Source organism: Mastigoproctus giganteus, chromosome 9 (genome assembly GCF_048544385.1).
Source record: "Mastigoproctus giganteus isolate SK-2022 chromosome 9, ASM4854438v1, whole genome shotgun sequence".
NCBI classification, from domain to species: Eukaryota; Metazoa; Arthropoda; class Arachnida; order Uropygi; family Thelyphonidae; genus Mastigoproctus; species Mastigoproctus giganteus.
In genome coordinates this window covers 127,694,524-127,708,173 of record NC_143583.1, presented here as the reverse complement: position 1 = coordinate 127,708,173, position 13,650 = coordinate 127,694,524, and the positions used below count along the sequence as shown (strand labels likewise).

General features: G+C 39.7%; 1 protein-coding gene across 3 annotated transcripts in view; it reads left to right on the top strand.

Annotated features, from left to right (window-relative positions):
• The window catches only part of LOC150080713 (rho guanine nucleotide exchange factor 17-like), a 394,606-nt gene that overhangs the window by 154,647 nt on the left and 226,309 nt on the right, over window positions 1-13,650 (top strand). For all 3 annotated transcript variants that reach the window (XR_016547420.1, XM_090381790.1, XM_090381791.1), the window contains exon 4: window positions 13,445-13,561. Coding sequence is in view for 2 of the 3 variants with exons in the window: in XM_090381790.1 (XP_090237916.1) it covers window positions 13,445-13,561 (117 nt within the window). In the remaining variant the exon portion in view is untranslated. The remainder of the gene's footprint in view (window positions 1-13,444; window positions 13,562-13,650) is intronic.

Below are 13,650 nucleotides of genomic sequence, written 5' to 3'. Positions count from 1 at the left end.
TATAAGTCGTTACCTAATATCCTTTTATTAATGTTTAACAAATGTCTAACAGAAGGGCTGTTTCCAACGCAGTGGAAGATTGCATTATTGAAGTTAGTGAGAAAACCTGGGAAGCCATTATCTGAATCTAAATCATATCGCCCTATCGCTCTTTTGGCAAACCTTGGTAAAATTCTTGAAAGGTTAATGGCATTACTAGTAACCGATCTGCTAGTGCAGCAGGATATGATATCGCCTCAGCAATATGGGTTCACTCCTGGGAAATCCTGTGAAGATTGTCTAGTGTCATTTCGAACGCATATTGAGAATTCTACATCCAAATATGAATTAGCAATCTACGTTGATTTCGAAGGGGCATTTGATACAGTTTGGTGGGAGGCAGCGATGGCTCAGTTAAGAAACGCTGATTGTTCCAAGGAATTATATGCTTTTCAACAGTTACTTTTCATATAGATATGTGCTAGTGAAGTCCAAGCACTTTGAGTTACGAAAACAGGTTGTGAGAGGGTGTCCTCAAGGCTCCGTCTTGGGACCCCTTATTTGGAACCTAGTCTTACAGAATTGGTTGGTTCGCACATTCCCTAATTGTGAGGTGCTGGCATTTGCAGATGATCTGACAATTATAATTGCAGGACGATCTCGCTCACTCTTAGAACAGAGAGCTAGTAGTGTGCTGACAGACTTAAGTTCTTGGGCTCAAAGCTATAAGCTTGCTATTAGTCTTTACAAAACTAAAATGATGTTATTTAAAACAGCTTTAGATATAAATCGACCTCCTCAGATCAAGTTGAATGGTGTACAGTTACCTATGGTCCTTGATACCAAATACCTGGGAATTATTGTGGACAGCAAGTTATCACTTCACTAGCACTTATATTTAAGCAATAAAATCAGGAAATTTTCTCGTGCTATCATTAGAATTTCAAAGTCTGACTGGGGCCTGTCACATAAAACAGTCTCTGTATTGCAAGGCAGTATTCCTTCCTATAACTACGTACGCTGCAGGAGTCTGGTTCCATAGAGTTAAAATAGCTACGTTTCGGGCTAAAATAAATTCCATACAGCGCATAATGCTTCTTGGTATTCTAAGAGTGTGCAGAATGGTGTCCACTGCCGCGCTGCAGGTGTTGGCCGGAGCGCTACCCTTGGATCTACGTTTGTTGTATCGTGGTTTTTGGTACCATATTAAGAGGGAAATTCCTACAGAACCTTTTGGTATAGAGATCAATATTCGCTCTGACTGTAGAGGCAAAAAAGAAAAGATGTATGAATGAAATAATCAATTTATGGCAGACAGTATGAGATACCATACTGGAAGAGTGACCAACTTGTTTATCCCGAACGTGACTTTTCTGAATGATAAAAAGGTTCGCAAAATATAGAAGAAGCTATATTTTTAAGAGACTGTAGTAAGTTTCAGATGTTCCAGATATTTGCTAAAGAAGTGTTTGAACTAAGGAAAAGTTTGATTCCAGTGATACGAAGTTGATCAAATCCATCTGGCTGTAGGCATCGAAGTGTTTTTATGCTGCCGTTCTTAATGGTTGCACAACTGGAAGATCTACTCTTCTTTTCTTTATCTCTCTCTCTCTCTCTCTCTCTCTCCCTCCCCCCTCCCTCCCCCTTTGGTTCCCCCTTTCGGTTTTTGGTATATATATGTATGTGTGTATATATACTAAAAACCAATATATATATACTAAGTATATATACATATATTCATTTATTTTTTTATTATCTTAGTTAATTATTTTTATTCTTTTCTTTCTCTTCCTTTTGGGTTTTTATTTTCCTCTGGAGTGGGCCCCAGAGAAGGAAATTCTTTTTTTTTTGTTGTCTCATACTCTGAGACCATAGGTGTCACATCTACTGGAACTGGCCCACCTTCCCGTGGTGTGGACGAGTACACAGAATCATCTGTCCAGGTGACTGATGCTTCTGGGTAGCCAAGTGGCCAGAACATACAAACCACAAATCCGCCTTTGATGTCTTGACCAACACTTCAAATTTGATGAATTTGAAGTGTTGGTCAAGACATCAAAGGCGGATATTGTTGGGATAGCAGAGACGTGGTGTCACAAAGATATAAGGAATGCAGAACTGGAATTTAGGGAGTACAATGTGTACAGAAAGGATAGACAGGACAGAAAGGGAGGGGGTGTTATGCTGTTAATTAAGAAAAACATAAAATCAAAGGAAGTGCACCCAGTTAATATAGATGAACAGTGCTCTGTTGAGTCAGTTTGGTGTGAGATAAGCACTGCGAAAGGAAAAATAAGAGTAGGAGTGTGTTATAGGCCTAATGACTTGAATGAGTACAATGAACAATTGTACAGAGAAATAGAGTGGGCCAGTAAATCAGAATGTCTTATAATGGGGGATTTTAACTTCCCAGATATTGACTGGAACTTGTGGGTTGGTCACTCACACACTAGTCAGACTTTTGTGGATTTATTGGATGATTGTTTTCTGCAGCAGCATGTTCGAGAGGCAACCAGAGAAAGTAACACTCTTGATCTGGTTATTAGCAGTGATCATTCGTGTATTAAGAATTTGCAGATAAAGGAACCACTAGGTGGCAGTGATCACAGTGTGCTGAAGTGGGATTTACTCAAAGAGGTAACTACCGTCAGGGCTAAAGGAAAGGGTTTTTGCTTCCGTAAAGGGGAGTACAGTGGTCTCAGACAGTTTTTAAGTTCTGTACAGTGGGATCAACTGACGATGTTACAAACAGTAAATTCTAAGTGGGAAGCATTCAAAGAATTAATCGTGGAAGCTACTAGACTTTATATACCGATTAAGAAATATCGTTCAAGGTTTAGGCCTAAATGGTTATCAAATGAACTAATGAGACTCGTGACAGAGAAGAAAAATGCATGGGATGCATATAAATTATCAGGTGACGCAGAAGCCTGTGGCAGATATAAGCTAGTCTGTAATCAGGTCACAAAGGAGGTTCGGCAGGCGAAGGCGGATTACGAGAAATCTTTGGCAAAAGATGCTAAGAAAAACAGCAAGGATTTCTTTACTTATATAAACTCTAAAAGGAAGGGGTTGAATATGATTGGTCCACTTGACATCGATGGTTCGACTGTTGATGATCCTGCTCAGATAGCAAACAAACTGAATGAGTATTTTGCATCTACATTCACACGTGAGGAATTATTACAATTTGAAAATGGAAGAAGGTTATCAAATTGTAGCAGTGTGTTTAATGATTTTGTAATAACTGAGAGCAAAGTGGAGGAGAAATTGTTGAAGTTAAACACAAGAAAGGCACCTGGGGTGGATGGGATCTATCCAGTTATTTTAAAGGAGGCGGCAAAGCAACTAAGCAAACCCTTAGCCATAATTATGAGAGAATCCTTGGACTCAGGGGAGGTTCCCACGGACTGGAGATGTGCAAATGTGTCCCCAATTCACAAAGGTGGATCGAAGGGTGACACGAGTAATTACAGACCAGTTAGTTTAACTTCTGTTCCGGGTAAAATAATGGAGTCGCTGGTTAAAGATGCATTGCAGGATCATCTAGACAAGACTGCAGCAATAATTCAAACACAGCATGGGTTTGTTAAGGGAAAGTCTTGTCTGACAAATTTGATTGGTTATTATGATGTGGTCACAAAGGAACTGGATGCAAAAAATAATTTTGATATCATATACTTGGATTTCAGGAAAGCTTTTGACACTGTTGCGCATGGAAGACTACTGTACAAATTGGAGCAGAATGGTATTAAGGGTAAGTTGCTACAATGGATAAAAGGATGGTTAAGTGGGAGAAGACAGAGGGTGGTAATCAATGGGTGCTGCTCTTCGTGGACTAATGTTATTAGTGGAGTCCCACAGGGTTCGGTGTTGGGTCCACTGTTGTTTTGTGTATTTATCAATGATATTGATGAAGGTATATCAGGCTTAATGTCGAAGTTTGCAGATGACACAAAGGTTGGCAGGGTTGTTAATGACAGTAATGGCAGTGTGCTACTGCAACAGGATCTAGATAATTTGGGCAGATGGGCTAAGAAGTGGCAACTGAAGTTCAACCTTGACAAATGCAAAGTACTGCATATGGGTAGAAGTAACCCCAGAGAAACGTACCAACTGTGTGGTACTACACTTAAGGTGGTAGAAAATGAAAAAGACCTGGGAGTAATTGTGCAGTCAGATATGAAGTTTTCTGAGCAGTGCAGACAGGCTGCTAGGGCGGGTCATGGGGTTTTGTCAATGATATATAGGAATTTTGCTAGCAGGGAAAAGGAGGTGATTGTCCCTCTGTATAAGGCAATGGTCAGGCCACGCCTTGAGTACTGCGTACAGGTCTGGAGGCCTCATTTTAGGAAGGATGTAGATTTGCTTGAGCGTGTTCAGAGAAGAGCAACACGATTGGTGAGGGGAATGAAGGGATTCTCTTACCAAGAGAGGCTTAAGTTCTGCAAATTGCAGTGGCTGGAGACTAGGCACCTGCGCGGTGATCTGATTGAGGTCTATAAGGCCTTGAATGGGTTGAGCACGCTGAATTCTGATGGGATCCTTCCACTTGTTCAGATTATCAACCTACGGGGACATAAGTTCAAATTAAGAAAGGACAGATGTAGAATAGATGTGCGGAAATTTGCCTTTAGCCAGCGGGTGGTTAATTGCTGGAACAAACTTCCATCTGTCGTTGTGGAAGTTGATAGGTTAAATAAATTTAAGGAGGAACTGGACAGGCATTTGGAGGGAATGGTGTGATTTTTTTTTTTTTTTTTTTTTGTGGCTGATGCTGCATAAGCTCCTACACTTGCTTTCTTGCATCATGTGCCACTACTACTACTACTACCTCCGTGACACACATATCTGGCCCATTTGTAGTGATACTGTTCTTCACAGGGATATGAGGCGGAGTTGAACTGACGTTCTAGGAGCAGCCCCAGAGTCGGATTTAACGGCGGGCGTACCGGGCGCGCGCCCTGGGCCCCGACTTCTGAAGGGCCCCTCAAAACCCCAACTTTACACTTTTTTCTAATGACACCAAGTTTGGTTTCATATGTGCAATTTTAATTACGTACAAGTTTATAATCGGCGGTAAAACCTGATAGTATGTTTATATTCGCTTATTTTCATTACTACACTGCATACTATACGCATACTACGCTGCATAGGCCCCGCGCGGCTGCGCTACAGCTCATCGGAGCAATAGAATCGTATTTTCTACTTTGTACTTACAAAGTTTTTCCTGCTGTGCAGACTTATGATATACGCGTATATTGTTGAAATTATATTAAGATAAAATTAATTCCTGTTGTTACATCAGCGCCTGGATTTTCGTAGTTTATGAATAATTTTAGAATTTAATTAATCATTAATTTATTGCACTATAACGAAAAATCTCTTCTCTAGTATTCTAATCATTCAGACTATTAAATTTTATATTTTTCTTTTCATTGGTAGGCTACTAATGGTAGCTAGAAAAATGAAACGACATCTATCAGGGGCCGAAAAAAGACAAATTAAAAAAAGACGCGAATATAATATATATTATATTCAAGTTTTATTGGAAATAAAAGATTAATAGTACATAATATTTTTTATTTATTTAAAAAAATGGTTAACATGCATTTTTATTTTCCCTGTCTCTCTCTCTCTCTCTTTTTTTTTTAAGGGGCCCAATATTTTCTTCTGCGCCCGGGGCCTCAACCAACTTTAATCCGCTTCTGAGCAGCCCTTACATAAACACATGGTCTAGATCGCCAGGTGGCGTGTTGGCAGCAAGGTGCTGTGGGATCGCGGGTAGCTAGTGCAGGGGGGAATTTCTGCAAGATGATAAGGCATGGGACAGAATTCCGTCCAGGTTTGGTTGTCGCATTCAATATGTTTTTCTTTCTTTCCTTCAAAACATTTCTCTCTTACTTCTTTCTTTGTACTTTATTCTTTCCTTTTTCCTTTCTTTTCCATTTCTTTTCTTATTCTCTCCTCTGGTTCTTGTAGTGTATTGTCTCTAAAGAATCGCTGGTTTTGGAGGATTTGGACTGATCGTTGGGGGCTTGTAGAGAAGCCATGCCGGTAGCTTTACGAGGTGTCAATCTGTGGTTCTATGGTCGCGGAAGAGGTTTTTTTTTTTTTGTCTTCAAAAGCGCTCCTGCGCAAAGAGTGTGAAGGCACGGTAGTGTTCCTCATTTTGCAACGCGAGCTGTTCTTGGTTCCTGAGTGTGAACTGGGTCTTCGTCGGATGCGCTGCAGGTCTTTGTAGGTAGGACATTCATTTATGAGGTGGTCCCAGGTTTCTTCCTCTCTGCAGTGACACTGCGGTGAATCTGAGAGACCAAAGTCGTAGGGTTTCCTCCTGAAGGACCTATGTCCCATGAGGAGAAAGGTTGTATGGAGGCCTGGAGCGAACCATGCAGGCTGGCTTGGGTATATCCGATGCACATCTGGGAAGAATTTCCGTGTTATGGCTCCTTTGGGGGAGTCGGACCATCGGGCCTGCCAGGTCTGCAACAGGTGTGTCGTTAGATGCCTCTTTTCAGCACTTGTGTAGTTTGTTCGATCGGTGGTGAAGCCAATGCAGGTGGCTGCTCTCCCTTTGTAAAGTTAGTAAAGCAGCCCACACCGCACATTTTCCAGGTCCAGGGGAAGAGATCCAACGAGGACCTGGAGCGCGTAGGTGCTAACCGTACAACACGCTCTGGAGATAGTCAGGAGGATAGAGCTCTGTATGATGTCTAGTTTTCTCCTGTTTACTGCAGTGATTTCTTTGTTGTACTACACACCTGCAGCATATGACAGAGCCGGGATGAAAATAGCCTTGTAGAAAAGGGAGAGTGTCCTCTTCTACAATCTACAGTCCCTTTTGGTAATTCTGGAAATCATAGAGTAATTCCTGATTTTGGTACGTGGGTAATTGAGATGTGGAGTGAATGGCATTAGCATATTTCCGCACGTCTATCCTACATCTGTCTTTCCTCAACTTGAATTTATGCCCTCTCAGGTGATTATTCTTAGCGAGAGGAAGAATCCCATCAGCATTGAGCATGCTCAAACCATTCAATGCTTTATACACCTCTATCAGATCACCTCACTGGTGCCTAGTCTCCAGACACTGTAATTTGCAAAACTTAAGCCTTTCTTTGTAAGAGCACCCCTTTGTTCCATTCACTAATCTTGTTGCCCTTCTCTGTACTCGTTCCAGCAGCTCTTCATCCTTCTTGAAGCATGTTCTTATCCAAGACTATCCCAAGGTATTTTAGTTCCATTTTTAGCTTTATTGTTGTTCCGTAGATTTTTATCTGTGGGGGCCTTCTAATATCCAGAGAACCCCTCAAGAGGATTGAACTCTTTTTTTTTTTTTTCCGGCGATATTCTGAGCTGGTTTTCTTGGGTCCAGTGCAGCAGTGTTGAGATGGCTGATTTGCTGTTGCTTCCATTTGGGCTCTGCTGTTTGCCTCAAGCATCATTATTAAATCATTGGCGTAGGCTTGCGTTTTTACTGTGTTCAGGTCAAAGTTTAAGAACTCAAGGACCAGATTCCATAGAAGGGCTCCCAGGACAGAGCCCTGCGGGCAACCACTGAAGACTGGTTGTGTCACCTGGCAGTATGGAGCACTGGCGTTGACTTTTCTATTTGCTAAGTAGGTCTTAATGCATCGATATAAGTTGATGGATATGTTTGCCTGCCGAGGATGCTTGGCCACCATAGCGAGTCAAATGGCCCGCAAAATCTATTGAGATTATTAGGAAATACTTGCTGGCGCAGGTATGTGCTTCATTTATTATGTTTTCCAGAGCGTAACTTTGCTAAAAATGATCCATGTCCTGTCAAGAAGAAGGTTGCATTTAAATTTGGATTAAACCATCTGTATCAAGATTTATCATTAATATTTACGCACGGAAGGAATTTATTTGTAATGCGACCATTAGTACGATCATTCTGTCTGTCCTGTCAGTGACCAACTATGAGAGCCAGATGTTGTTCTTCTATTATTTGTATGCACATGTAGTCAATTTCAAGTGTTACATACCTGTCTGGTACTCTTCGCCTTAAGTGAAAATACATGGAATTTTAAAACTAAATATAGGTCTAGAGGCAGCCTTATGGGCACGACCTGCAATGCCTCTTTCGAAACAGTTCTGCAGGTAGCTTAGCTTTAGTAACATTGCACGCTGTATTGCAAACAGCAACCTAATGTTGACCTTTTGTAACTCACAGTCTAACCATATATGTTCACCATAACTAACAATTTGCAAGAAGCTACAGTCATAGAACAAATTCAGTGTTCATCTTTTCATTCCCCTTCGTTATTTGTGCAATCATTTCTACAGATTTTTGGGTCTTATCCTCTGTGGAAACAATATGGGATGAGAAGCATGGCTGCCTATCATTCATGATCCCAAAGTATTTTGTCGTTTTCCCAGACTGAAGATTAGCTCCAGCTAAAGAAATTATGGGGTTCGTAGTCACTGAAAGGTGCCGTTTTAATAACAGTTTTACCTTTAGTTGGGAACACAATCAGTCTATGCAGTTTGCATGTTTATGTAGTTCCGATAAAATCGTTTATTATTAGGTTTGAACATTCTTCCAGCTCGTGAATCACCTTCCACTAAAAGAAGGAAGTCATCAGCATAGGCTACCATTGAGATGTGATTATAGTTTTGTTTCAGCCATTCATTGAGCAGTAGGTTCCCCAGAAGTGGTCCAAAGACAGATCTCTGAGGATAACTTATTACTGCATTCCTTGCAGTCGTTGCACAGGAAGATATGATAGTTGCAGTTCTATTTGTGAAATAAATTATTATATTAGGGTCGCCTGTAATTCATTACATAAACCCGTATTTGTGTCTTTAAATTGAGTGTGTTCTCTGGTCGATTTGCCTGTTTTGCTGGATGAAAAAACCCCAGTTTATGGATGGTTCAATAGGTAGTAAAATTCTGAGCCAATGGGCAAAAGGAAGAATTTATCAGACTTTGATAAAGGATAGATTGTGGGAAAACCTGCTATCTACGCCTGAGACCCAATAACTCAGACACGGAGTGAAAAAAGACCATTAAAATCCCTCGCATCATCGACGTGATCCAAACTCTGCCCTTTTTCACCCAGTGTGGGGCACCTCTGTAGTCAACTGGGCAGGAGCAGCAGTGCATAGTGCATGCTTCTTGATTAGACCAGGGTTCGAGACCGTGCCCACCAAATACAGAGGATGCGGAAAGGTCTAGGAATGACCACTGCATATCCCCGGAGCAATATGGCCTTAGTTCCTAAAAACCAAATAACAAACAACAAACCCAGTGTGGGGAGGATGGTGACGATACCACTGTGTTACCGCGCAGACCTGTTTGTGAAATAGTCCTTTATGACAGAATATAATTGTTTCATACATTTTTCTTTCCGCGTAACAAACAACACACTGTTTCAATCGATTTTGTTAAACGGCCCCTGAAAAATCGATGAAAATGCCCAAATTGTATTTAGTCATACATTGCTGCACTCTTAAGGCCGCTGTAGCCGAGTGGTTAAGCACATGGGAGCATAAGTACACGTGCCTTGAGTGACCGGGGTTCAAACCCGTGACTGCTAAATATGGTGCTGTTTCTTGTATTCGGTATATCTTGTAAACTCCTCTGACCTTTTGGTCGTCCTGGAGTATAAACAGAAAATTTATTTATTTTTTACCAAATGCGGTAAGGCATCATTCATTCCTCTCTCTGCCTGCAGTGAAACCGTATCAATCGTCAAATAAAACTAAGTTACCTCGCACATGATTCATTATTCGTATTTAATGAATGATTTTCAATTAAATTCATGTTTAATGAAAAGCATTCATTAAATGCTTTTCCTATTTCATTCAATAGCGCAATCGGCGACAAGATTCCTTCAGTCTGAATGGAGATTAAAGTAGAAGTTTTAGCAATGCCTCCTTTTATTGGGCTGGAAATACCCCATCTTGCAGACACTCGTTGAAGATGCTGGGATGTTGACTTTATGTCAACCTGAAACTTTGCGTAATAACCTGACCCTCAACAAGGTCCATTCCAGGGCATTTGTTGATTTTGATATAGGAAATAACCATTTGTAACTCATCAACTTTGGAGGGTGCGAGAGTACATGTGAACAGGCGAAGTTTTTGCTTTTTTATTGACTTAAATTGGCATAGTAATTTATTTTTTAGAGTTGCTTTATATTCCTAGTAACAATACTTTAGTTTGAATTGAATTTAGAAAGAGATTTTATAGGTTATTACTAGTATTAGCATTAATAGAGGCATATGATGCAAGAAAGCAAGCTTATGCAGCAGCAACCAAAAAAAAAAAAAAAAAACCACTCCCATTTCGCCCCTCCATTCGTTCAAAATACCTGTCCAGCTGAGCCTTAAATTTATTTAGGCTATCAACTTCCACAACAAGGAATGGAAGTCTGTTCCACCAACCAACTACCCGCTGGCTAAAGGCAAATTTCCGCACATCTATTGTACATCTGTCTTTCCTCAATTTGAATTTATGCCCTCTCAGGTGATTATTCTGAACAAGAGGAAGAATCCCATCGGCATTGAGCATGCTCAAACCATTCAAGGATTTATACACCTCTATCAGATCACCTTGCCGGTGGCTAGTCTCCAGACACGGTAATTTGCAAAACTTAAACCTTTCTTCATAAGAGCAACCCTTTGTTCCATTCACTAATCTTGCTGCCCTTCTCTGTACTCGTTCCAGCAGCTCTACATCCTTCTTGAAATGAGGCCTCCAGACCTGTATACAGTACTCAAGGTGTGGCCTGACCATTGCCTTATACAACGGAATAATCACCTCCTTATCCCTGTTAGAAAAATTCCTGTATATCATTGACAAGACACCATGAGCTACTCTTGCAGCCTGTCTGCACTGCTCAGAGAACTTCACATCTGCCTGCACAATTACCCCCAGGTCCTTTTCATTCTCTACCACTGTCAGTGTAGTACCACAGAGTTGATACGTTGCTCTGGGGTTACTGTTTCCCATATGTAGTACTTTACATTTGTCAATGTTAAACTTCATTTGCCACCTCTAAGCCCATCTGCTCAACCTTTCCAGATCCTGTTGCAGCAGCATAGCATCAGTAGTGTCCTTAACAACCCTGCCGATCTTTGTATCGTCTGCAAACTTGGACATTAAGCTTGATATACCATCATCAAGGCTTCACATGACAACAGCACAAATTCTACACGCAGCGCTAGACAGAGAACAATATCAAAACGAAGTCACAAACGCCATTCGGCAGCATTAAAGAAGATACCATCATCAATATCATTTATAAATACAGAAAACAATAATGGACCCAACACTGAACCCTGATGGACTCCACTAATAACATTAGTGCACGATGAGCAGTGTCCATTGATTACAACTCTGTCTTCTCCCCTTCAACCATCCCTTTATCCATAGCAGCAATGTGCCTCCAAAGCCACACTGCTCCAATTTGTGCACCAGTCTTCCATGTGCAACAGTATCAAAAGCCTTTCTAAGATCCAAATACATAATGTCAAAGTTATTCCCTGCATCCAGTTCTTTTGTTACTGCATCATAGTATCCAGTCAAATTGGTCAGGCAAGACCTTCCCTTAAGTTAGAATCTGCAGAAAGTGATAATGAGATAATCTAGAATTAGCTGCACATTTCTCCCCAAAATCTTGAAGTTTGACTATTAAAGTGAACAGATCAGGTTATATCTTCAGCAGGATGCTTAATCTTGTTATTACAATTCTTAGGCAGATGCATCAATTCTGCTGTTAAATGCTTTACTGTATAGTTAATTACCAAAACCCATAAGAAATTATACCTTGTGCATTTCATCTTCTAATACATTATTATTTATACACCATCTGGCATCTCTCATATTGTGGAAATAACTTTGCAACTCTGATGACATATTGCATTACCAGGGTACCTACCTCACTGATGATGAAGCCAAATAGCTTCAAAACAAAACAATCATCTGGGTGGTGGTATTCACTGAAAATAAATAACAATAGTATTCTCTACTAGAGAAGTGTTATTTATTTGAAGTAGTGCAATACCAGCTATCTCGTTGTGAAAGGCACCCACAGTATGAGATACAATTAAAACAATGCCTTTTACACTACATATGTATTTCAAATTTATGGGTAAACTATGGTGTATCTACACTGATATTATATAGTTAATCTTTGGTATGTACTGTTTTTAGCTGATTTAGGACTTTTAGACAGCAACTTTCCTTATATTCACTTCCAGTAATTCTCATATATTTTATTTTATTTTTAATTCATCTCAGCAATCTTATGCAATCTAATTTCAAGGTTATCACTGTATGGTAGGCATTCACAGAGAATTACCACAGGTTGTACCTTATATTCATCTTAAAAAATACTTGGCCATGGAGTGAAGTATGTATAATGTGATAAACTGCAACCTTTTACTGTCTTTCTACCTGGGGACATTGTGTTCCCTAAATCAGCAGTGACAAGGCCTGGGCTTATGCCCAATACAGAATTGACTTTGTTATGAGATTACTCATAGATAAAGTTACTAACTTTGTTGTCACTACAACTGTAGCAAACAGAGCATTCACAGGGTAAGACTGAAAAACAGAATGTGGCAAAGTAAACCTATATCAAATTATTTAAGCACGGAAATATAACCCATTGTTGCTGAATGCAAATAAATAAAGGAAACAGGTAGCTAGACACAGAATATTAAAACCTATTTCTGGGCAGCTAAATGCAGGCCAGTACTATGAGTTTAATATTCACTTAACTTTTGTTATGTTTTCAATTGGAAGCTTTTTATTCCCCATGTTTGACTTCTCATTTAAACTATACATTATTCACTGTTCAACCTGAGGATGCTAATTAAGGCCACCATTTTCTAATGAGAGACCAGTAAGACATATCATTGCATTGTCTCAGTTTCTTATGAATATCACATTTGCTTCTTTGATGCTATTCATTTAAAAACCAAAATTAGTAATTTCAGGTTGACTTGTATAATGATGTCATTTCTAAATTGAGTATGAACCCAGCTTTGTTTCAATCACTGGGGGGAATAAACAGCAAGAGAGAAAAGTGGAATGTAGAAAATCTTACCATTATCACGTTATTTTAATACCTGCATCGAAATATAGCTCCATTAACTGAAGTGTTTATATTTGCACTACCTATTTTCTTGCATATTTCTTACTATATAACAGGTATCCACTTAAGTTTCTGATGCATACCACATTGAAAATGGATAAAAATCATTCATGAAAGTATATCATGAAAATGGAGACCAACAGATGGATGTTTTGTCTTATGATCAAGCCAAGACAAATGACAAGTTTATATGCATTAAGAGGTCCAGTAATTCATTTTACAGAGTATCCTTGAAATTCCACAATGTGAAAATTTGACGTGCTGTAGAAATAAAAATTGTTGCATTTGTTTGAGTTTAAATGTTTTATATCACTTGATATCTTCTCTTTCAGTTCACCAAACAGCCTGTCATTGATACATACACTGCTTTCATCAACAATTGGAAGTCTGCCAAAGAGGCCATTAAGCTTGCCAGTCATGCCAAGCCTGCATTTGCCAAGTTCTTGGAGGTATTTGTTTATGTTAAAGGATTAGATCATAAGAAGTGATGATGATTAATGCCTAGAAGCTACTGTTCTGTTTAAGTTATTTTGAAAGT